This window comes from Ornithorhynchus anatinus, chromosome 11, assembly GCF_004115215.2.
Source record: "Ornithorhynchus anatinus isolate Pmale09 chromosome 11, mOrnAna1.pri.v4, whole genome shotgun sequence".
NCBI classification, from domain to species: domain Eukaryota; kingdom Metazoa; phylum Chordata; class Mammalia; order Monotremata; family Ornithorhynchidae; genus Ornithorhynchus; species Ornithorhynchus anatinus.
The window spans coordinates 2,201,928-2,226,121 of NC_041738.1; the positions used below are offsets into that span (position 1 = coordinate 2,201,928).

General features: G+C 60.1%; 2 protein-coding genes across 2 annotated transcripts; one reads left to right on the plus strand and one right to left on the minus strand.

Moving 5' to 3' along the window:
- Window positions 1-213: 213 nt before the first annotated feature.
- AEBP1 (AE binding protein 1) lies at window positions 214-12,775 on the plus strand. The gene is given in 21 exon segments (XM_029075344.2): window positions 214-1,091; window positions 4,060-4,422; window positions 5,080-5,151; window positions 5,430-5,546; window positions 5,690-5,776; window positions 5,980-6,057; window positions 6,195-6,281; window positions 6,386-6,436; window positions 6,759-6,868; window positions 7,071-7,210; window positions 7,458-7,542; window positions 7,647-7,791; window positions 8,676-8,761; window positions 8,957-9,080; window positions 9,244-9,440; window positions 9,563-9,742; window positions 9,918-10,275; window positions 11,066-11,205; window positions 11,541-11,640; window positions 11,796-12,123; window positions 12,125-12,775. Coding segments are annotated over 21 exon segments (3,456 nt in total). The 5' UTR covers window positions 214-769; the 3' UTR covers window positions 12,411-12,775.
- A 426-nt stretch (window positions 12,776-13,201) lies between these two features.
- POLD2 (DNA polymerase delta 2, accessory subunit) lies at window positions 13,202-22,752 on the minus strand. The gene is made up of 11 exons (XM_029075345.2): window positions 22,681-22,752; window positions 20,925-21,179; window positions 16,275-16,396; window positions 15,990-16,113; window positions 15,352-15,466; window positions 14,876-15,074; window positions 14,708-14,788; window positions 14,455-14,612; window positions 14,155-14,282; window positions 13,847-13,948; window positions 13,202-13,503 (listed from the first exon to the last, which is right to left on the minus strand). Exons 2-11 carry the CDS (start codon window positions 21,142-21,144, stop codon window positions 13,337-13,339), a joined length of 1,416 nt encoding a protein of 471 aa, XP_028931178.1. The 5' UTR covers window positions 21,145-21,179; window positions 22,681-22,752; the 3' UTR covers window positions 13,202-13,336.
- Between the last annotated feature and the right edge of the window lie 1,442 nt (window positions 22,753-24,194).

Below are 24,194 nucleotides of genomic sequence, written 5' to 3' on the forward strand. Positions count from 1 at the left end.
GCACATACTAAGCGCTTCATTCATTCAATAGTATTTTTTGAGCACTTACTATGTGCTTAACAAGTATCATCATCATTACTATTATTAGCACGAGCCTGGGAGGCAGAGGGACCCGGATTCTAACTGCGGCTCTGCCACTTGTCCGCTGGATGGAGGAACTTGGGCAGGTCACTTCACTTCTCTGGGCCTCAGTTCCCTCCTCTGTGAAATGGGGATTGGGGCCCACGTGTCCCCAAAGCCCGATTTGCTTTTTATCCACCCCAGCGTTTAGTAGAGTGCCTGGCCCAGCGCTTTCAGGGCCTCGGCCCGTCGCCGTCTGCTCCGCATTAACGGGCCCAACCCCCGCGGCCCCCTCCCCCCGCGGACATTCTTGGGCTGAGCTGGTTTCCCCATCGCAGCCTCCTCCTCCTCCTTCTCCTCCTTCTCCGGCTCCTCCTCCTCCTCCTCCGGCAGCCCGAGCTCTGCCCGAGCCGGCCAGGACCGCTGCTCTGCCCCGCGACGGAGCGGCTCCTTGGCATCTCGGGGGGGCACGGCCAGAGGGGCCCGGAGGGCAGGTCAGGGCACCCGGAGAGCCGGCCCCCGTCCTCCCAGCAGTCTCACCCCTGCCCCCCCGCCCCGTCTAAGCCCCGGGCCACACCGGGCATGGGGCAAGAGGGCACCGTTCACCCCTAGTCGAAGCAGGAGCCTGTCGGTGGGCGAGTCAGAGCCCCGAGCCCTCGCCATCCCGCCTGGGCTCCCCGCCGTAGCCCACTCCCAGCCCCCGGGGGCCATGGGGCTCCAACCGAGGGCGCCCGCCCTGCCCCTGCCCATGCCCCTGTCTCTGCCCCTGCTGGGCTGCCTCCTGGCACTGCTCGCCCTGTGCCCCGGGGGCCGACCCCAGACCGTGCTGACCGACGACGAGATCGAGGAGTTCCTGCAGGGCTTCCTCCAGGAGCTGGAGCCCAGGAAGGAGGGCGGCCCGGAGGAGGAAGAGGGGGAGAAGGAGGGGAAAGGCAAGGAGCCGGAGCCCCCGGAGCCCCCGCCGGGCCCCAAGAAAGGGAAGGGGAAAACCGGAGGCAAGAAGAAGGAGAAGGCGGTGGAAGGCCGTGAAGGTAAGAGAAACTGCCCCCACCGAGATGCCCTGATCGGGGCTGCCCCGGCAGGGGTGGGTGGTGGAGCGAGGCTGTTCCAGGGGTCCTTTTCTCCCCCTACAAGGGGGGTCGACGGGTCCTCCCGACCCCAATCCCTCTGCCCAGCACGGGACCTTTGGGGCAAAGCTCCAGGACTAGGGGTGACTCTGCCATCCAAACCCCAGGCCCATCCCCTGCCCACCCCCCGACTGCTCTCTGACCTTGGGCTCCCTTGGTCTGGGAGTGGGGAGAGACCCCTGTCCCTGCTCCTCTTCCTGCCCCTATCGATCAATCAACCCACTGTATTTACTGAGCGCTTACTGTGTGCAGGGCACTGTACTAAGCACTTGGGAGAGTCCAGTGTGACAGAGTTGGTAGACCCAGTCCCTGCCCGCAACAAGCTGGCGGTCTAGACGGGGAGGCAGACACTAATATAAATAAATCCCCAACCTGTGCCCCTGCTCCTGCCTGGAACTCCAGGGCCCACCACCTGCTCTGCCCCTCCTAGTAGTAATGATAATTGGGGTATTTGTTGAGCACTTACTCTGTGCAAAGCCCTGTACTAAATGCTGGGGTAGATGCGAGATAAGCAGATTGGAGGTAGTCCTCGTTCCATATGGCGCTCGCAGTCTAGGAGAAAGGGAGAACAGGTATTGAATCCCCATTTTCCAGATGAGGAAACTGAGGCCCAGATAAGTGAAGAGACATGACTAAATCACACAGCAGGCAAATGGTGGAGGCGGGATTAGAATCCGGGTCCTCTGACTTTCAGGTCAGGGTTCATTCCCCGAGGTCACACTGTCTCTTGCGATCACTGTCGCAGCTGGCTTCGAAGTGCTAACGGATAGAAAAGGCCCAGCTCGAGCCCTTTCGACCCCGTTCGGACGCACTCCGGGTCAAGGCTGGTTGGAGACTTGGAGTATCTGACAGTGGAAGTCCTGTCCAGAAAGTTGAGGGGGAAAGCTGGCTTTTCCTGAGCCACTTGCCACCCTACCCTTCACCAGCTTCTTATCTCCTCCAAAGTAACCCTTCTCCCCAGATTGGCCTGGCGTTGGGCATGAGAAACCCCTCCTTTCTGTTCCTCTCCTCAGTCTGTTTCCTCCAATCTGTGGCTTTACTCAACCTCCCTAGCTTCATTCCTCCCATTTTAGGGAAACAGCATGGTCTAGTGGAAAGAGCGTGGACCTCCGAGTCAGGGGATTTGGGTTCTTATCCCACTTCTGCCACTGGCCTGTTGTGAGCCCTTGGTCAGATTACTTCATAATAATAATAATAATTATGGTACTCGTTAAGCGCTTACTATGCGCCAAGCACTGTTCTAAGTAGTGGGGTGGATCCAAGTTAATCCTGATGGACACGGTCCCTGTTGCGCATAGGGCTCACACTCTTGATCCCCATTTTACAGATAAGGTAACTGAGGCAAGAGAGAAGTTAAGTGACTTGCCCAAGGTCACCCAGCAGACATGAGGTAGAGCCAGGATTAGAACCCAGGTCCTTCTGACTCCCAGACCCATGCTCTCTCTCTTAAGCCATACGGTTTCAATGTAATTTCTCTGTGCCTCAGAAGTACAGAAGGCCCTGAGGATTAAATACCTGCTTTTTCCCTCCCACTGAGATGGGGAGTCCAATGCGGGGCATAGGCTGTGTCTGACCCGATCATCTTGTGCAGACCCCAGATCTTAGTACGGTGCTTGGCACATAGTCAGTGCTTAACAAATACCTCAATTATTACTATTTTGGGCTCTCTGGGCTCTTTCCTGGGCTCCCTCCCTCACGCCTCAGGGCTCCAGGGCTGGGCAAAATGTCCAGGGGCAGCCCAGGGGCACATCAGCTCTCGCTGCCCGCAGGGCCGCCCCCACCTCGCCACCCTCTGGTCCCCGTGTTCCAGCGGCTCGCCGGCGGCTGTCTGGGTTTCTGGTTATTTTTCTTAAGCAACCAGGATTAGCTGCTATTTTCCTGGATGGAGTTTCCTGGGCCGTGTCCAGCCTGTTTCTCGGCCCTCGCTACCTTGTGGCTCTCCCGGGACCATGGGAAAACAACTTCGGGTATTGGCAGCTTGGAGGTCACGATGCCCCACTTCCCCCCACGATACGGAGCCCCCTGATTGCGGGTACCCTGCACCCCTCCAGGGCTGACTTGTTCCCTAAGGCTGGGGCACTGGGCCCAGGGAGCTACCAAAGGCTACACCCACTCCCAAGTCCAGTGGACCGGGGTCCCGTGGATAGGGAACACTGCCCAGGGATGGGCCTGGATCAGTACGGGTAGGGGCAACGGGCCTTCGGAGCCCCAGCTGGTCGCACTCTGGAGGCCACAGGCCGGTGGCGGCCACGAGGCTGGGCAGAAAGGTGGCGGAGCAGCTTCAAGGAGGTAACTGGTCGGAGAGACCCCATTTGCATCCCCACAGTCTCTGGAAGCTGCCGGGTCTCGTCAGATTCCCGGCACGAGGGAGACTGGGGAGCCGGGCCCGGACAGCTGGGGGGGGGATCGGGCTTTGCCCCTAGCAGCACTCACGACTGGTAGTAGGGTCTGGCAGAGGGCAGCGTGCCCACCCAGTCTTCAGAGCTTAGAAAAGGGAAACCTCGACCATGTGCCCGGGCACTTACTCCCTCCCCACGCCATCGCCCTACCCCAGGGCCTGCCCCCGTTCTGTGTCAGCATCTCTCTGGTGATCTCCGTGCCAGGGGTGGGAGGTGGGTGGGTGGGGGTTGTCGCTGCGGATGGGAGGGTGTGGGCTTCACAGGCGGGGATGGGAGGTGGGGGTGTGGGGCAGTTGGGCCCGTGAAGTGCCCCAAAGGGAGCCCCAGCGACCCTGCCAACTGCCTGCTCACCGTGGAGGGGTCTGGTGCTGCCTCCTGGTGGCCGCAGCCTTTGTGTTCCTGTGTGAGCCTCCCGGTGGGCCGGGCCCTGCTGGGCTGGACCGGACTCCATCCCGCTCCCTCATCCCCGCCAGGGACTCCGGACAAGGCCCGGGACAAGGCAAAGAAGGGGAAGAAGGAGAAGCCACCCAAAGCCACCAAGAAGCCTCTGGAGAGCACCGCCAAGCCTCCCAAGAAGGGGAAGGAGAAGCCCCCCAAGCCCACGAAGAGACCCAAGGAGAAACGGCCCAAGGCCACCAAGAAGCCGAAGGAGAAGGCTCCCAAAGCCACCAAGAAGCCCCCGGCTGGGAAAAGACCTCCTCCACAGCCCCCACCGGAGGAGGACTTGGAGAGTCCCCTGCCCCCACCCCCTGCCCCCTACCCGGGACGACGGCGGTGGGAGGAGGGAGAAGACGCCCAGCGGGGGGACCTCAGGCCCGATGAGGACAGGGAAGGAGGTAAGAGCATAGAGGCTAAGATCCTGAGAGTGGCGAGAACCCCTACCCAGGGCTCTGGACCATCTTGGGGATGTTGAGTACCCATTCTGTGGCCAGCCCCCAGGGATAGAGGGATGGATGGTCCTAGCTAGAGTCTCCTGGATGGGTCAGGGAACTGGGGGAGAGGTGTCCGTAACCCGAGTGTCGAGGCCAGGCTAAGCTGGGAGACCAGCGTTTTGGGGTCAGGCTGGGGGGAGGGCAGGGAGCCAGACTCTCCAGATCCGGGCTGGGCCTGGCACAGGGAGCCAGAGTCTCGGGATCGGACCGGGCGGAAAGCAAGGAGCCAGAGTCTCGGGGCTGGGCTGAAGTAGGAAGCCCGAGTCTTGGGGTCAGGCTGGGTGGAGAGCAGGAACCCACGGTCTCTGGGTCCAGGCTGAGCCAGGTGCAGGGAGTCGGAGTCTCGGGGCTGGGCCAGGAGTAGGGAGGGCCCAGCCAGAGTCTCCAGGTCCAAGCTGGGCCAGGCACAGGGAGAAAGAATCTCTGGGTCTGGGCTGGGTGGAGTGGGGAGTCAGTCTCAGGGTCGAGAGCAGGGAGGGTCGAGCCAGAGAGCCTGGGTCTGGGCTGTGATGCCTGGAATTGGAGGTACGAGAGCAAGGAGTGACCTGGTTCCCTCCGCAGAGCGGGAGGAGGAGACGGAGCCTCCTACCTTGGATTACAACGACCAGATTGAGAGGGAAGACTATGAGGACTGTAAGTGCGGCTGCCCCTGCCCCCTCCACCGTTACTCCCCCCAAGCAGGGAGAGGAACCCGACACAGTGCCCAGGGGAAATGGGCCAGGACCTGGGAGTCCTGATACCCTGCCACTTCAGATGGGGGGAGTCGGGGAGGAGGCTGCCCCCCCAACCACTTCCCTGAGCCCCAACCCCTCTGGCAGCCTAAGTTCTGCTCCTGGGGTTACTTGTCTCTCCTGGGCCCTCTGTCAGGGGCTGCTCCCACCCAGAATCTCCCCATTCCCACCTCCCCCCAGTCGAGTACGTGCGGCGTCAGAAGAAACCCAAGCCCCCACCGAGCAGGAAGAAAACTGAGCGACCCCGCCCGGAGCCAGAGGAGGAGAAGTGGCATCCCCCAGAGCCCTCCGAGCCAGGTAGGGGACCTGTGGCCCCTCCCCTGGGGCTAAGGGTGCAAGGAGACAGGAAAGGGGCAAAAGCGAGTGGTGATGGAGAACCGAGGCCTGGGGACGGGTGTGTATTTGGTCCCAGCACAGTTCCGACCCCACATTCCCCCCAGACAGGCCCCTGAACCCTCCACACCCGCTGCCCCCTCATCCGGGCCCCGATTACGAGGATGGCTACCTGATTCCCAACTACGAGGACCGTGAGTGCCGACCCGAGCCCTTCCTGTGCCTCCCTCCGTCCCCATCCCCACACCGTGCTGGTGTTTGGGGCAAGCTGAAGGCAGGATGGGTGACCTGGGACTGGGTCACTGGGTGGGGATGATGGCTGCTGGTCCACGGGCCCCAGCGTCCCTCCCCAAGAGCCACAAGCTGCCCCTTCAGCCCTTTCTTCCTCACTCCCCAGTGGACTACTATATCCGACCCACCAAGCCTAGGAAGCCGGACAGAGAGCTGGAGCCGGACGAGGAGAAGGAGAGGCTGAGTGAGTGAGCCCCATTTTGCCCCCGCTCCCCCTCGCTCTGCCCCTTTCCCCCCAACTCCGCCGCAGCCTCCCCAGACCCGAGATCCAACGTGACTGGACCTGACCCTGGCCCATCTCCTCACTCTCCTCCCACCCAGAGAAACCCAAGAAGGAGAGTGGGGGAAGCAGCAAGGAGGAGCCAGATGAAGAGAAGTGGCCAGAGGAAAAGGGCAAAGACCGGAAAGGTGCTGGGGATTGGGGGGGCTGAGGGCTTGGGGCCGGGGGCTGGGTCATGGGGCAGTCCAAGTCCAGAGTCCTTCACCTTCCCTGGGCTCTGACTCTTCTGCAGGCAAACCCAAGAAGCCATGGGAAGAAGAATGGGGTCCTGTGCAGAAAGAAAGTGAGTGATGGTGGCAGAGGTGGGTGAGTGTGTGTGGAGGAGATGGGCAGGGGGCAGAACGCTGGAGGGAGGGCCGGGCCCAGACTGTAGTCCTGGTAGACGGAACCTGCCAAGGGCGAGAAGGTATCTCCTGAGGGGACGGGGGAGCTCCTCATATTTGGGGAGGAGTTGAGTTTGGCCCCATGTGATCAGCTGGGCGGCCAGGGCCCTGGGGTGTTCCGGGCACCCGTGGTCTCCCGGGCACCTGCGGTTCATCATGTCCTTGCCCAGGGGGGTCGTGGGGGCCCGGGGCTGGCAGCTGAGGGGTGCCCCCCGCCACCAGAGTGCCCCCCCATCGGACTGGAGTCTCATCGCATCGAGGACAACCAGATCCGTGCCTCCTCCATGCTGCGGCACGGATTGGGGGCCCAGCGTGGGCGGCTCAACATGCAGGTGGGCTCTGGGGGGCAGCCTCCTCCCGCCCCATCCCCCGGGGACCCTCTCCTGCCTTCTGCTAACCTTGCCCTCGCTCCTTCACCCCGGGACTCCCCAGGTCGTAACCTGGCTTCCCCCCAACCTCCGGCCCCGGATGGGTGGTGTGGGTGGTCCCGGGCTGCCCCTCCCCGAGGCTGAGCCCCTCGCCCCACCGCCAAAGGCCGGGCCCAATGAGGACGATTACTACGACGGGGCCTGGTGCGCGGAGGATGACAGCCAGGTGCAGTGGATCGAGGTGGACACGAGGCGGAACACCAAGTTCACGGGCGTCATCACCCAGGGCCGCGATTCCCTGATCCAGTAGGTGCCTGGTCACGCGGGAGCGGGGTGCCAGCCAGCCCAAGCGCCCTCCCAGGTGGAAATAGAGATTAAGGGGCCTGGGGGAAACCCACCCCTGACGGGTGGTGGTGTGGGGCTTCCCTTCGAGATAGCCGAAGGCACGGATGGGACTGGGAGGTGCGTGTATGGTGGGCGGGGGGGGGGGGAGTGTAGTGATGTAAAAGAGGGAGGAGACCGCCTTGGAGCTAGACTGTCCTCTGTCCCACAGCGATGATTTCATCACCACCTTCTTCGTGGGCTTCAGCAACGACAGCCAGAACTGGGTCATGTACACCAATGGCTATGAGGAGATGGTGGGTGTGGTTCCCCGCCCCGGCCCCTCGGGGGGGCGGTTGGGACCGTCCATCTATCCCATCTGTGAGCCGGACCCCCGCCTGACATCCCCGTCCCCCCACAGACCTTCCACGGGAACGTGGACAAGGACACGCCGGTGCTGAGCGAGTTCCCGGAGCCGGTGGTGGCCCGCTTCATCCGTGTGTTCCCCCTCACGTGGAATGGCAGCCTGTGCCTGCGCCTGGAGGTGCTGGGCTGCCCCTTGTCAGGTCAGTGCGGGCGCTGCCTCACAAGCCCGGAAACTTGGCGTTGTCCTCGACTCATCTCTCTCGTTCAACCCCAACGTATTCAACAACGTCACAAAAACCTGCCCTTCTCTCTCCATCCAGCTGCTACCACGTTAATCCAAGCGCTTATCCCATGCTTCCCGTTTACTGCATGACCTCCTTGCTGACCTCCCTGCCTCCCATCTCTCCCCACTCCAGTCCACACTTCACTCTCGTGCCTGGATCGTCTTTCTAAACCGTTCAGTCCCCATCTTCCCCCTCCTCAGGAACCTCCTGTGGTTGCCTACTCACCTCTGCGTCGAACAGAAACTCCTTGTCGGCTTTAGAGCTCTCAATGACCTTTAAAACACCCCCGGTTTACCTTACCTCCCTCATTTCCTACTATAATCCAGCACGCTCACCCTGCTCCTCTAACGCCAACCTCCTCACCGTACTTCGACCTGACCACCGACCCCTCGCCCGCATCCCGACTCCGGCCTGGAGCTTCTTTCCTCTTTATATCCAACAGACGACCACTCTCCCCACCTTCAAAGCCTTATTAAAAGCCTATCTCCTCCAAGAGGCCTTCCCTGACTAACCCCTTGTTACCTCTTCTCCCACTCCCTTCTAAGTTGCCTTGCACTAAGTTTTACACCCTTTATTCACCCCTCAGGACTTACCGTACATTTCCGTTTATATTAATGTCTGTCCCCCCCTCTAGTCTGTAAGCTCATCGTGGGCAGGGAAAGCATCTACCAACCCTCCCAAGGGCTTAGCACAATGCCCCGCACAGAGTAAGCGCTCAATAAATACCACCGATTGACCGATCGAGGCTGCGGGGGTCGGGGTGGAGGACCTTAGGGGCCTCAGGCCACGCCTCCCCACAGCCGTCCACAGCTACTACAGCCAGAACGAGGTCCTCGCCACCGACAGCCTGGACTTTCGCCACCACAGCTACAAGGACATGCGGCAGGTGCGCCCCTTCCCTTCCCCTATCACTTCCCACCGGCCAGCAAGCCAGCGGACTCCCTTGTCCGGCCACCGCCCCCGTCCCCCACCCCAGTGGGCTCATTCCCCGGGTCGGGGTAGAGGGACCTGGTGCGGGCAGAGGTCCAGGGAGCAGAGGCGGGGGTGACCCTGCCAACCCCTCTCCCGGGCCCGCTGCCAGTTGATGAAGGTGGTGAACGAGGAGTGCCCCACCATCACCCGCACCTACAGCTTGGGCAAGAGCTCGCGGGGGCTGAAGCTGTACGCCATGGAGATCTCCGACAACCCCGGCGACCACGAGCTGGGTGAGTGCAGGGGGTAGGGGTCCCCGGGACCGCCCAGAAGGGCGGGTGCTGCAGCCCGGAAGGGCCAGGCAGATCCCCTGCCCACTCCCCCCCAGACCCGCTCCCAGAGGAGGCCCGAGGGGGGGAACACCCCCGTGACCCCGCCGACGGCTGCCCACCCCAGGGGAGCCCGAATTCCGCTACACGGCCGGGATCCACGGCAACGAGGCCCTGGGCCGGGAGCTGCTGCTGCTGCTGATGCAGTACCTGTGCCGGGAGTACCGGGACGGCAACCCTCGAGTGCGCAGCCTGGTGCACGACACCCGCATCCACCTCGTGCCCTCCCTCAACCCCGACGGCTACGAGATCGCCAGCCAGATGGTGCGGGCTCTGGGAGATTAGGGGGGAAAGGGGGCTGGGAGCACCGGGGGTCGGGGGGGAAGAGGGAGCTCCGGAGGACGGAGCCGCAGCTCCGGGCTGAGCGGGGGCCCGCCTCCTTGCAGGGTTCGGAGTTTGGAAACTGGGCCCTGGGGTTGTGGAGCGAGGAGGGCTATGACCTGTTCGAGAACTTCCCCGACCTCAACACGGTGCTGTGGGGAGCCGAGGAGAGGAAGTGGGTGCCCCACCGTGTCCCCAACAACAACTTGCCGCTCCCCGACCACTACCTCGCCAACGACTCCACGGTGAGGGGCCTGGCCCCCTTCCTTGGCGGGTGGGGGGCAGGAGGGAGAGGTGGCTGCCTTTGAGCGGGGGGCCCCAGAGCCTGCCTTTCTAGGGCTGCCCCTGGATTTGGGGGGAGAGGGGTGGCCACGGGGTTTGGCCCCTGCCCCGCACTAGGCCCAACCCTCCGCTCCCCAGGTGGCCGTGGAGGTCCGCGCCATCATCGCCTGGATGGACAAGAACCCCTTCGTGCTGGGGGCCAACCTGCACGGCGGGGAGCGGCTGGTGTCCTACCCCTATGACATGGCACGCACCCCCAGCCAGGAGCAGCTCTTGGCAGCGGCCCTGGCGGCCGCCCGGGGAGAAGAGGACGACGACGAGGGGGCCTCCGAGGACCAGGAGACCCCCGACCACGCCATCTTCCGCTGGCTCGCCATCGCCTACGCCTCCGCACACCTTACCATGACCGAACCCTCCCGGGGGGGCTGCCAAGCCCAGGATCACACCAACGGCATGGGCATCGTCAATGGAGCCAAGTGGCACCCCAGAGCAGGCAGTGAGTATGGCTGGGGGGGTGGGGGGGAGGGCTCGGCACACCTCCCCCTTCCGCCCGATCCCACCTGAGGTAGGCTCATCGGCGACCCCATCCCTGGACTGTCTCCGCCAGCAGCAGCGGGGCACTTGGGGACCCCGGGCTATTGGCCCTCCTGGCTAGGGACGGATTACCCGACAACCCACACTCTTTCTGATCCTCCCCAAAGTGACCCAGCCTTGGCCATTTAACATCCCTGACTCTCTCCCGGTGACCCAGCACGGGAAGCAGCGTGACCTAAGTGGATAGAGCACTGGTCAGAAGGACTTGGGTTCTAATCCCAGTTCCACCACTTGTCTGCTCTGTGACCTTGAGCAGGTCACTTCACTTCTCTGTGCCTCAGTGACCTCATCTGTTGAATGGGGATTAAGATTGCGAGCCCCATGTGGAACAGGGACTTTGTCCAACATCTATCTACCCCAATGTTTCAGTGCTTGATACATAGTAAGCACTTAATACCATCATCATCATCACCCAGGATGGCCCATCCCACACCCCCGAGTCTATCTTCGGTGACCCAGCATGGACTATCCAACACCCCTGACTGTTCCTCTGTGATCCAGCGCCGATGCTCACCCATTCACTTCTCCATTTCTCTGTGTCCTACGAAGATTCTCAGATCTCCCTCAATCCCACCCCTGCCACGGGCAAACAGGACAGCTGCCGCCCGGCGTTCGATGCCGGCGGCGGGGTCGGGTGCTCGGAGGCCCCGTGGGGGTGACCGTCTCCCCGCTTCACATCCCCCGCCCCCCAGGCATGAACGACTTCAGCTACCTGCACACCAACTGCCTGGAGCTCTCCGTCTACCTGGGCTGTGACAAGTTTCCTCACGAGAGCGAGCTGGCCCGCGAGTGGGAGAACAACAAGGAGTCGCTGCTGTCCTTCATGGAGCAGGTGAGGCCCCCCGGGACGGCAGCGACTCTAGTAGAGTGTAATGATTCATTAGGGTATTTGGAAAGCGCGTGCTATGTGCTGAGCACTGTTCTAAGCGCCGGGGCAGATACAAGTTAATCAGGTCGGGCCCAGTCCCAAGCGCCGAGTATGGGGCTGGGCACCGGAGAAGCGCTCAGTAAATACCATAGATGGATTGACTGATCGTGCCTTGTCTCTTTGGGGCCGGGGCGGGGTGGCAAACTCCCTTAGAGGCGAGACCAGCAAGCAGCAGGGCGGTGCGGGTAGGAGGGCGGAGGGCTGGGGATGGGGGATCCAACTTCCTGGGCTCGCGGCAGGTGCACCGTGGCATTAAGGGGATCGTGTCGGACGAGCAGGGGATCCCCATCGCCAATGCCACCATTTCTGTGAGTGGCATCAAACACGGCGTGAAGACAGGTACAGCTCTCACCCGGGACCCGTGGGAAGTGGGGCGGTTGGGCGGGGGTCGCTGCTGGCCACCCTCCCTGAACCTCTCAGGGCGAGGTAGGCGGAGGGAGGGGCGGGGCCCGGTGGCGGCCAGACTCTCCCCCTCGGCTTCTGCTCGCCCGCAGCCAGCGGCGGCGATTACTGGCGCATCCTGAACCCGGGAGAGTACCGGGTGTCGGCGCGGGCCGAGGGCTACACCCCCAGCTCCAAGACCTGCAACGTGGACTACGACATCGGGGCCACCCAGTGCAACTTCATCCTGGCCCGCTCCAACTGGAAGCGCATCCGCGAGATCCTGGCCCTGAACGGCAACCGGCCCATCCCCCGCATCGACCCCTCGCGCCCCATGACCCCCCGCCAGCGCTTCCTGCAGCGCCGCCGCATGCTCCACCGCCTGCGCCTGCGCGAACAGATGCGCCTGCGCCGCCTCAACGCCACCGCCAGCCCGGCGCCCCCGGACGGCCAGCCCCCCCACGCCCCTCACCTTCCACACCAGCACCCCGGAGCCCCGGAGCTTCCTCCCGCCCACGGCGGCCACCTGGGAGACGGAGACCTATACCGAGGTGGTGACTGAACTGGGGACGGTGTTTGAGCCGGAGCCGGAGGGCGAGGAGCCGGAGCCGGAGGGCGAGGAGCCGGAGCCCGAGGGCGAGGAGCCGGAGGGCGAGGAGCCGGCCCTGGGCACCGTGCCTCCCTTCACCACGGCCGAGACCTACACCGTGAACTTTGGGGACTTCTGAGGGTCGGTGGCCCACCGCCCGAACCCCCTCGCAGCTAGGGGCCTGGGGCCGCAGCCTCCAGCGAGCAGAAGGCACCAGCCCCCGGCCGCTCCTCCTGCAGAACCCCGCGCCCCCGGCCGGCCCCCGCCGGCCCCCGTCACCACCCCCGACCGGAATGAATGTGATTGAGACCCGCGGGCTCTCCGAGGCCCTCGGCTGGCCGCCCTGCGGGGCGAGGCCCGGCCCCGCTGACCCCGGGCCGTTCCCCCGCGAGCCGGCCAGCCCGGACGGGGGAGGCGGGACCAGAGCGCGCCGGCCGCGGGAGCCATTCCCTCCCCCCTCCCCCCCGCAGCCGATTCTGATCAATAAACCAAGCTCTGGTGGCAGCCTCTGTTCCGGACCCCGTTTTGCCTCGGGGGGCTTACGCTCAAACCGGAGAGGCGAGAAGCCGACAAGGCCGGCACCTCTGCGCCTACAGTAGTTAGGAAAGGGGGCTCCTGGGCAGGACTTGGGGGGAAGGAGGGCAGTGGCGGTTCGGTTCTAAATCCAAAGTTTCTCTGACCCAAAAAGAGCCTTTGTATGACCTCTGACCCCTCCCCGAGTAGTAGCTCCAGCCAGCCCCTGCACCTTCTCACAGAGTGGATTCAAGGGGTGAGGAGGGGAAAAAAGGGAAGAGCTGGTGGCCATGCCCACGGCCACGGGCAGCTGGGGACCTGGCTACGCCGACGGAGGGCGGGAGGGCAGAGCGAGGAGATGCTGGTAGTTGGCACCTGCGGCAGCGCTCCCTTCTCTGCTAAGAAGGGTGAGTCGGGTCAGACTGTGCCTCCAATCTTTATTCGCAGCGTCGCCAGCGGCTGTAAGTCCTCGAAACCTTGCGTCGCTGTGCTAGCGACCCTCGGGCCCCGGGTCCGTGCCCCCATCTCCCTGGGCTCCGCTCGGCGGTCGGCTCAGGACCCCGGGTCCCGGGCTCCTCCCGGAGCGTCATCGTCCTCGGCCCCAAAGCCAGAGAAGCTGATGGGCTGGCAGTCGAGAGTGCGCAGGTTCACCAGGCAGGCGGTCTGGGTAGCGCTGAAGTCGGGCACAGCCACCAGCAGCACTCGCTGACCCTCGGGGCCTGGAGAAACCACAGCGGGGATCTGGGAGGGTCCGACACCTGGCCCCGGTCCAGCCCGGAACAGGTACAACGAGGCAGGGACCCAGCCCAGCCCCTGCCCCCGCCAGTCCCAGCCCCTCTGACCCGCCAACGCTCACTTCCTCAGAGCCCTCCCGTGGGCTGCTCTCCTCCAATTCCCCAGCACCCCCAGGGAAGGGGTGGGTGCTCGGGGCTGGCTGCCCAAGCAGGGAAACCAAGCCCACCGGGTGGGTGAGTGTGCATGTTTGAGCGCGTGTGTGTGGTCACCTTTTCCCCGACCACAGCCTGAACCTGCCTGCAGCGGCAGCCCGAGCGGGATACTGACCTTGGACCTCCTTGCAGCGGAAGGTGGGCGTGTTGCCGCAGAAATAGACGTGGGGGCACGTGGGGATGATGAACGGATCTGACTTGTAGAACGGGTAGCAGCCTGGGAAGAGGGGCAACGGGTAGTGACAACACAGATAAGGCAGGAGCGAGAGGCTCCAGACCGCCCCGGAGTGCCCCTGCTGCCCGGAGGATGTCTGCCCCCGGAGAGGCCCCGGGCTCAGTTGGGGCTGTTGGCCTGGGCCGTTGTGAGACGCCAGAGGGGAACGAGTCCCCACCCGCCCCTGCCCTGACCACGGGGGCCGTTACCGAGGGTGTCGGGGGCCGTGGGGCTGATGTGGCCGACGCGCAGAGTCCACTCCAGGATCTCCAGGTGGTCCTCCATGCTGCTGTAGCGGAAAATGTCGCTCACGTTCTGACCCGACGTCCCTAGGAAGCTGTAAGGCAGAAGGCGTGCTGGGTCCCAGCGTGCAGCGGGGGTACCGCTCCCTGGACCGCCGACCCAACCTGCTGCAGGGGTCCCCGCCTACCCCACCGCCCATTTCAACCTCGCCCGGCTCCCCAGACTTGGGTCCCGGGGCCCGAGGGGGGTGGGGGAGCCAGGGCTACCTGACTCCATCAATGGTGGCCTGGTAGGGGTTGGTGACCAGCTGCAGGGTGGAGTAGGCACTGGCCAGCGGGAACATGCACGGGTGCAGCGGCTGCTGGGGCAGGGTGAAGTTGGTTGGGTCGAACTCGCCTGGCATGACGTCCACGGGCACCGAGGCCTAGCGAGGGCGGGACAGAAGCATGAATCCAAGGCCCCTCCCCCAACCATCCTCACGGGGTGCCTCCGGCCCCGGCCCCCGCCAAGGACCCTCACACTCAGCTGCAGCAGGATCTCATCCAGCATCTTGATGGCTTCCACACTGGCTGCCTGGGCCTTCTTCGTCAGGTACTTGGCCTGGGGGGAAAGAAGGCCCCCTCAGGTCCCCCGAAGCCAAAGCCCCCTCCGGTCGAGCCGCGGACCCGGGGCCCCCGTCACCGTTACCTTGGTGATGGAGTCTCGGTTCTGGGTGATCTGGCTGAGCAGGTTGCCCGCGAGGATGACGCGGGAGATGTGGGCGGCACAGCTCTGCTCCCCTTCGTCCCCCAGCTGCCCGGTCACCACATCCACCAGCAGCTGGGTGCCCAGCAGGCTCTCGCCGCCGCCCCCACCCAGGCCCAGCCCGGACACCAGCAGCACAAACCTGCAAGGACGAGACGCCCGGAGGCCCACTGAGACTGAGCCGTGCCTGGGTCGGACGTGGCTCTGCCAGCCAAGGAGCACCAGGATGCTGGTGGGCCCTTGGCAGGCAGCCCAGGCAGCAGCCCTGCTGGAGGCGGGGCGGTGGGAGGGGAATAGGAGGGGCTCCTTCCTTCCCTGCTTCCCTCCCTCCGGCAGCTCAAGTCAGGGCGAGGCAGGGTCTCCTGCCCAGAACCGGGATGGTGATGCCCACCGGGTCTGCCGGACCCCCGGGCCCTCACCTGTCTGTGTCGGGGGGGGCCAGGGGCTTCTGGGGTGGCAGGTCCGCGAAGCAGTGCTCCTCCACCAGGAACTTCCCGTCATCCTTCACCGAGCCCCGCACGGCCAGAACGGTCCCTGGGGAGCGGAGAGGGGAGCGGGGTGCATCAGGTCAGGAAGATTGGAGACCCAGTCACCGGTGACCCCACCCCGCGACTGACTCCCCAGTGAGAAGCAGTATGGCTTAGAGGATAGAGCAAGGGTCCGGGAGTCAGAAGGACTGGGGTTCTAATCCTGCTTATCGGCTGTGTGATCTTGGGCAAGTCCCTTCACTTCTCTGGGCTTCAGTTACCTCACCTGTAAAATGGGAATTAAGACTGAGATCCCCCTGTGGGACAGGGACTGTGTCCAACCTGATTAGCTTGTATCTACTCCGGAGCTTAGAACAGAGTTTGGCACATAGTAAGCGCTAAACAAGCATCATAATAATCATTATGATTATCTCCCTAGGGCCAGCACACCCTGGGGGCAGTCGCCAACCTCCGCCAAGTCAACGGAGCCAGGATCCCAGTGGACCCCGGCTCAGAGACACTGGCAGGAGAGGCCAGTCCGCTGTCCACCCCTACCCCGGTGGGCACCTCCCGGCGGCTCGTCCAGGTACCTGTCACCAGCCGAGACACATCGATGGTGCCCTCCAGCTTGATGCGCTGCAGCTCATCCTCCAGGATCAGCTCGTCGTCCGGGTGCAAGTACTTGGTCCGGGTAGGCTGGGGCAACAGGTTGTGCTGGAACAAGACAGGAGCGGGGAGAGGGCTTCAGGGGACAAGCAGGGACGGGGGGACGGGGGGACGGGCTTCCGAGGAGACCCCCGCCACCAAGCAGCCAGGCTCTGCAAGTCTCCGCCCCTGCCTTGCCAGAGGGTGGGCAGCTCGGGTGGGGCCCCTACCTCCTCGCTGATCTCCCGCAGGATGGACGGCTGCAGCTGCATGGCCTTGTAGAGGGTCCCCACCACGCAGCACTCCTCCCCCGGCTGCAGCTCGCACAGCTTCCTCACGTTCACGCCGCTGCCTATGGGGACAATAGACAGGTCAACGCTCGAGGTCCGGGGGGAAACGGAGACCGCTTCCTCAACAAACCGGCCCCTGAGGTGCTGGGACCTCACACACGCTACTCCGGCAGCACGGCGATGACATCGGGGCACCATTCTGTGGTAGTCTGCTCGAGGCGGGAATGTTTGCCCCGGGGGACTCTGACCCTCCCATCTGCCCCTCTCAGGCCCAGAGCAAGCCTGGCACAGGGTCCAAACCACGGCAAAGGGAGGGCGGATGCTAAAAATAAAAACACCTCGACTGAGGGTGTCCAATATTGACTTGGAGCCAGGCAGTGATCGGCCAGTTGAAAACCAGATGACTGGTCACCCCATAGCAGGGGAAGAGAAGAAGGGGTGGGGTGGGGAAGGTGGGGGTGAGGGGGAAGGCAACTATGCCCAGGTTGAGTTTTGGAGGAAAGGACCTGGCCCAGGGCTGTTTGGGGCAGCAGAAGCAGCGTGGCTCAGTGGAAAGAGCACGGGCTTTGGAGTCAGGGCTCATGAGTTCGAATCCCAGCTCTGCCACTTGTCGGCTGTGTGACTGTGGGCAAGTCACTTAACTTCTCCGTGCCTCAGTTCCCTCATCTGTAAAATGGGGATTAAGACTGTGAGCCCCACGTGGGACAACCTGATTCCCCTATGTCTACCCCAGCGCTTAGAACAGTGCTCGGCACATAGTAAGCGCTTAACAAATACCAACATTATTATTATTATTAGAAGGGGAAGGAATAGAGAAACCGCAGCCTCTGGAGCCCTCTAGCAGCACCGAGGAATGCTATGCCCCGGAGAGGAAGGACCAGACTCCCTGTTCCTAGTTGTCTAAGCTCCTGGAACGGGCTACATCGCCCGGCTGCCTCTACCTCCTCTCCTCCAACTCCTTCCTTGGCCCCCTACAGTCCAGCTTCCGCTCCCTTCATGCCACTAAGACATCTCTCTCCCAGGTCACCGACGACACTAGTTCCTTGCCTTATCCAACCAACTCTACCAACTCTGGGAAGCAGCGTGGCCTAGTGGATAGACTGCGGGCCTGAGAGTCAGAAGGGCCTGGGTTTTAATTCTGGCTCTGCCTCTTGTCTGCTGTGTGATCTTGGGTAAGTCGCTTCACTTCTCAGAGCCTCAGTTACCTCACCTGTAAAATGGGGATTAAGATTCTTGGCTCCATGTGGGACAGCCCAAGCTGATTAACTTGGGGACTCATTTCCCCATTCCTCTAGGAACTCCAAGGGTTGACCATCCATCTCAGCATAAAAACAGAAACTGAAACACCTTTCCATCGGCTTTAAAGCACTCAAACACCTTGCCCCGCTACTCTCCTACTACAACTCTGCCCACATACTTCGTTCCTCTAAAGCTAATCTTCTCACTGTACCCCCATCTCCTCTATCTCACCTCCGACCCTTCACCCACATCCTCCCTTTGGCCAGGAACACCCTCCCTCCTCAAATCCGACAGACTCCCCCACGCATTCAAAGCCTTACTGAAGGCACATCTCCTCCAAAAGACCTTCCTTGACTAAGCTCTCCTTTCCTCTTTTCCCACTCCCTTCTGCGCTGCCCTGAATTGCTTCCTTTATTCATCACCCCTCCCAGCCCCACAGCACTTATGTACATATCTGTAATTTATTTATATCGGTGTGTCTTCCTCTCTAGACTGTGAGCTCACTGTGGGCAGGGAATGTCTGCTTATTGTTATATTGTATTCCCCCAAGTGCTTAGTACAGTGCTCTACACACAGTTAGCACTCAATAAAAACATATGAATGACACTGTATCTAGCCAGCACTGGGAACAATGCCTTGCACAAAGTAAGCACTTAACAAATACCATAAACCCCGCCAACCAAAATTGTACTCTACCCAAACCCTCTTCGACCTGTCAGCTGGCTTGGACCACCTCCTTCTCCCAGAGACACAGTTCAACCTTGGTTTCTCTGACCCAGTTTTCCCTTGTTTGTTCTTCTCCTCCTCTCTGGCCACTCCTTCTGGGTCTCTTGTCCGGCTCTTCCTCTGCCTCGACTTCTAGCTCACTTCCTTGGGGAGTCCATCCGCTCCTTCACTTGCAACTACCACCTCTATGAGGGTGACCCCCAGGTCAGGATGGCTTAGTGGAAGGAGCGTGGGCCTGGGAGTCAGAGAACACGGATTCTAATTCCGGCTCTGCCACGTCTGCTGTGTGATCTTGGGCAAGTCACTTCATTTCTCTGGGCCTCAGTTACCTCATCTGTAAAATGGGGATTAAGACTGTGAGCCCCAAGTGGGACAGGGACTCTGTCCCACCTGATTCCCTTGTATCTACCGCAGCGCTTAGAAGAGTTCTTGGCACATAGCAAGCTCTTAACAAATACCACTAGTATTATTACTATTAACCTTGACAATCTGACCTCTCATCTCCACTATCTTGTATTTCCTCCGGCGTCCAAGACATGGCCAGCCTGCCGACAAGGCAAGCTCATTATGTCAACGACTGAATTCATCTTCCCTCCCACATCCTTTCCTCCACCTAAGTGACACCACCCCACTCTGTCTCCGAAGCCCGCAACCACAGCATAATCCTGGTCTCCTCTCGCAAATGCCGTACTTAATCTGCTGCTCAACCTCTGTCAGTTTTGCCTCCACATCTCCAGAACCCACCCCTTGGTCTCCATCCAAACAGCCAACAATCTGGGCAGGTGTTTGTCAAAATCTCTTTCCCAGTCTCCATGCCTCCCATTCTCTCACTCTGCAAATAGTAAGCACTTGATAAACACTGTCAGCTGTTCAACCCATACATCTCTCTGCTGCCCTGGTCATTTTTTAAACATGGTATTTGCTCAGCACTTACTATGTGCCAGGCACTGTACTACATGTTGGGGTAGATTGGAGCTAATCAGGTTGGACTCAATCCATGTCTCACGTGGAGTTCGTAGTCTTAATCCCCATTTTACAGATGAGGGTACTGAGGCCCAGAGAAGTTAAGTGATTTGTCCAAGGTCACACGGCAGACAAATGGTGGAGCCAGGATTAGAATCCAGGTTCTCTGACTCCCAGGCCTGTACTTTATCCACTGGGCCATGCTGCTTGAGGGAAACTAAAAGTAAGAACTGGAATGTAACGGGGAAAAGGAGTGGATAAATAGAAGGGAGACAGCCAATGGCGGGCCGAAGTCATTGTGTGTTGCAGAAAAAAATGGGCAACATTTGGAGGTTTTTGATGAGTGGGGAGACATATTCAGGATGACGTTTTAGACTGTAAACTCCCTGAGGACAAGACCACATCTATCATCCCGACTGTACCCTCTCCACGTACCTAATCCTTGATTTTATTTATCGTGATTAAGTTGTCTTGTTTTTGTCCGTCTGTCTCCCCCGATTAGACTGTAAACCCGTCAATGGGCAGGGATTGTCTCTATCTGTTGCCGAATTGTACATTCCAAGCGCTTAGTACAGTGTTCTGCACATAGTGAGCGCTCAATAAATACTACTGAATGAATAAATGAATACTGTGCTTTGCCCCCAGTGAACACTGAATGAATAGTACTGATTGATTGAAGATGACAATTGCCCCCCTCGCCCCTGTTTCCAGCTGTGGGAACAGGTAGTTGATTCAATCGTATTTACTGAGCGCTTACTGTGTGCAGAGCACGGTACTAAGCGCTCAGGAGAGTACACCACCATAATAAACAGACACATTCTCTGCCCACAATGAATTTACAGTCTAGAAAAGACATCTAGTGCTTTCCCACTTGGTGTCTTATCTCCCCCACTCCCTCTCCCTTCTGTGTCATCTCTGCACTTGGATCTGTCCCCTTTGAGCACTTGATAGTCGCCCCACCTTCTCTCCCACAGCTCTTATGTCCACATCCATAAATCATAGTAATGTCTGTAGACTGTAATTTCCTTATGGAACTTACAGGAAGCAGCGTGGCTCAGTGGAAAGAGGTCGTGGGTTCTAATTCCGGCTCTGCCACTTGTCAGCTGTGTGCCTGTGGGCAAGTCACTTAACTTCTCTGTGCCTCAGTGACCTCATCTGTAAAATGGGGATGAAGACTGTGAGCCTCACGTGGGACAACCTGACTACCCTGTATCTACTCCAGCGCTTAGAAAAGTGCTCTGCACATAGTAAGCGCTTAACAAATACCAACATTATTATTATGGGCAAGGGACACGTCTACCAACTCTGTTGGATCGGACTCACTCAAGCGCTGACTAGAGTGCTCAGGACACAGTAAGGGCTCAATAAACGCCACTGATTGATCGATCGCCTCCCTCTCCGACCGGACCGGAGTTTCTGCAAAGATCCGAATTCGATCTTCGGAACCCACTCATTCTACAGGGCGATCCACCTCCTACTCCCACCCCCTTCCCCATTCAGAATGAGAAGGCAGGGACCGAACGAGGTTCAGCCAAGGTAAAACTTGGTCCACGGCTTAGGCATCTCCCCGGCGAGCGGAATTGCCGAGGAGATGTGATGCGCCTGCCGGGGAGGAAACTGATTCCGGACACGCAAGGCGGGTCATCCTGGGCGGGCACTCACCCCAGCGCTGCCGCGCCCGGTTCACCAACAGGGGTGTCATGTGGATGAGGCGGGTGGCATAGATGTGGGCATACTGCCGGCTGAAGCTGCGCTCCCCCAGCCGGAAAGGCTGGGAGGAGTTGGTGTAGGTGGTGACGGGCTCGCGGGCAAAGGTGGATGACTTGGTCGACGGCGGAGCCAACAGCGTGCCGGCCCTCTGGGCCGCCTGCTCTGAAAACATGGCTCCAGGGTCGGCTGGACGGTGCTGCCCTATAACTGTGGAGCAAGGAAAGGGTAGTTACTGTCACCCTCAGAGGAAACCACTTATTGTCCCCCCCAGCCCGACTGGCTCCGGACACTCAGGGCCCCCTCTCCCTAGGTGGTCCCCAACCTCTAGCACAAAGTCTAACTTGAGAAGGCACTCTGCCCTGCCAGGCCTGGGAAATGGAGGGGCAGGACAGGAACGGGCACAAGGCTGGAGTCAGGACACCACCATGGCTTAATGATAATAACGTTGGTATTTGTTAAGCGCTTACTATGTGCAGAGCACTGTTCTAAGCGCCGGGGGAGATACAGGGTCATCAGGTGGCCCCACATGAGGCTCACAGTCTCAATCCCCATTTTACAGATGAGGTCACTGAGGCCCAGAGAAGTGAAGTGACTTGCCCACAGTTACACAGCTGACAGGTGGCAGAGCCGGGACTCGAACCCATGACCTCTGACTCCCAAGCCCGGGCTCTTTCCACTGAGCCACGCTGCTTCTCTAAGGGGAAGGGGTAGGGAACAAGTCTACAACTCTGTTGCCTTTTACTCTTCCAAGAGCTTAGTGCAGTGCTCTGCACCCAATAAGCACTCAACAAATACGACTGATTGAGTCTCTGGGCCTATTTTCTCATCTATTCAAGGGGGAATCAATACTTGGCTGGGCCAGGGGCTGTGTTCGATTTAGCTGGTGTCTTCCCCAACGCTTAGCACAGTGCTGGGTAACAATAATAATAATGATGGTACTTGCTATGCTTTTATTACATGTCAAGTAGAATTCTGGGTGCGGGGGTTGACAAAGGCTATTGAGGTTGGACACCTTGTCCCAAGGGGCTCAACAGTCTCAATCCCCATTTTCCAGATGAGGCAACTGAGGCCCGCTGAAGTGAGTTGGCCGGAGTCACGTGGCAGAGGTGGGATTAATAACAATAATGATGTTGGTATTTATTAAGCGTTTACTACGTGCAGAGCACTGTTCTACGTGCTGGGGGAGATACAGGGTCATCAGGTTGTCAGTTAATCCCCATTGGACAGATGAGGTCACTGAGGCCCAGAGAAGTGACTTGCCCACAGTCCCACAGCTGCCAAGTGGCAAAGCTGAATTCGAACCCATGACCTCTGAGTCCCCAGCCCGGGCTCTTTCCACTGAACCAGGCTGCTTCATTAACGCAGATTAGAACCCAGGTCCCCCTGACTGGCAGGCCCCGGTTCTACCCACAAGGCCGCGCGGCTTTCCTGATTAGACCATGAGCCGGTCCTGGGCTGGTGTCTGTTGCCCAATTGTCCATTCCAAGCGCTTAGCACAGTGCTCTGCGCATGGTAAGCGCTCCATAAATCCTATCGAATGAATGGTGCCGGGCGAGGGCCTGACACACCTGACGGTTGTTAAGACAAGGGTCTGGGCAGGGCCCCAGCTTTTCAAAATGGCGCCGGGGGTCTCCCCTCAGGCCCGGGGCCTTCTTCCCCCTCTCCCCCGCCCCCCCCCCATCCCGCCTCAGCGCGGGAAAAAACTCACCCCAAGCACGCGCGCGCCGCCGACGGCTCGCCCCACCCCGGAAGCCGGAGTCGCGAGCGCCCTGGCCACGCCCATCCGGCGCGCGCCGCCCAGCCATTGGCTGAGAGGGGAGGGAAGGGGCGGGGACTGAAGAGGAGGCCCCGCCCCCACCCCCCTCTCCTCCTTAGCGGAGCCCGAGCCGCCCATGCGCTGTTTGGGGGCGGGGGGGACTGTGCAGCTATTCATTCATTCATTCATTCATTCATTCATTCATTCATTCATTCATTCATTCGTTCGTTCGTTCGTTCGTTCGTTCGTTCGTTCGTTCGTTCGTTCGTTCGTTCGTTCGTTCGTTCGTTCGTTCAGCGTGGCTCAGTGCAAAGAGCCCGGGCTTGGGAGTCAGAGATCATAGGTTCGAATCCCCACTCTGCCACTTACCATTTTGGTATTGGTTAAGCGCTTCCTATGTGCAGAGCACTGTTCTCAGCGCTGGGGTAAATATACGGTCATTAGGTTGTCCCCCGTGAGGCTCACAGTTAATCCCCATTTGACAGATGAGGTCACTGAGGCCCAGAGAAGTGAAGTGACTTGCCCACAGTCACCCGGCTGACAAGTGGCAGAGCCGGGAGTCGCACCCATGACCTCTGACTCCGCGGCCCAGGCTCTTTCCACTGAGCCACGCTGCTTCTCTGGGCCTCAGTGACCTCATCTGGCACATGGGGATGAAGACTGTGAGCCTCACGTGGGACAATCTGATGACCCTGGATCTCCCCCAGGGCTTAGAACTGTCCTCTGTGCATAATAAGCGAGCGCTTAACAAATGCCAACATTATTATTATTATTCATCCATCCAGTCATTCATTCAATCGTATTTTTTATTAATAATAATGAAGAACTGTGCATGTATTCATTCATTCAATCATATTTTTAAATAATAATAATGACGGTATTTGTTAAGCACTTACTATGTGCCAAGCACTGTTCTAAGCACCAGGGGAGATACAAGGTCATCAGGTGGTCCCACGTAGGGCTCAAGGTCTTCATCTTCTTTTTACAGATGAGAGAAATGAGGCCCAGAGACGTGAATAATAATAATAATGACGGTATTTGTTAAGCGCTTACTATGTGCCAAGCACTGTTCTAAGCAGCGGGGGAGATGCAAGGTCATCAGGTGTTCCCATGTGGGGCTCACATTCTTCATCCCCATTTTACAGATGAGGGAACTGAGGCCCAGAGAAGTGAAGTGACTTGCCCAAAGACACACAGCTGATGGGTGGCGGAGCCAGGAATAGAACCCACAACCTCTGACTCCCAAGCCCGGGATCTTTCCACTAAGCCACGCTGAGTGCTTACTGGGTGCAGAGCACTGTATTAAGCGCTCGGGAAAGTACAATGCAACAGTGAACAGTGACAATCCCTGCCCACAGCTCACAGTCTGTGGGAATGTTTCTATAAGGGTGTGTATGTTAGTGTGTGAACAATATATGTATGCATGCCTTGTTGGTTTAGGGCAGGGAATGCGTCTGCTAATTCTG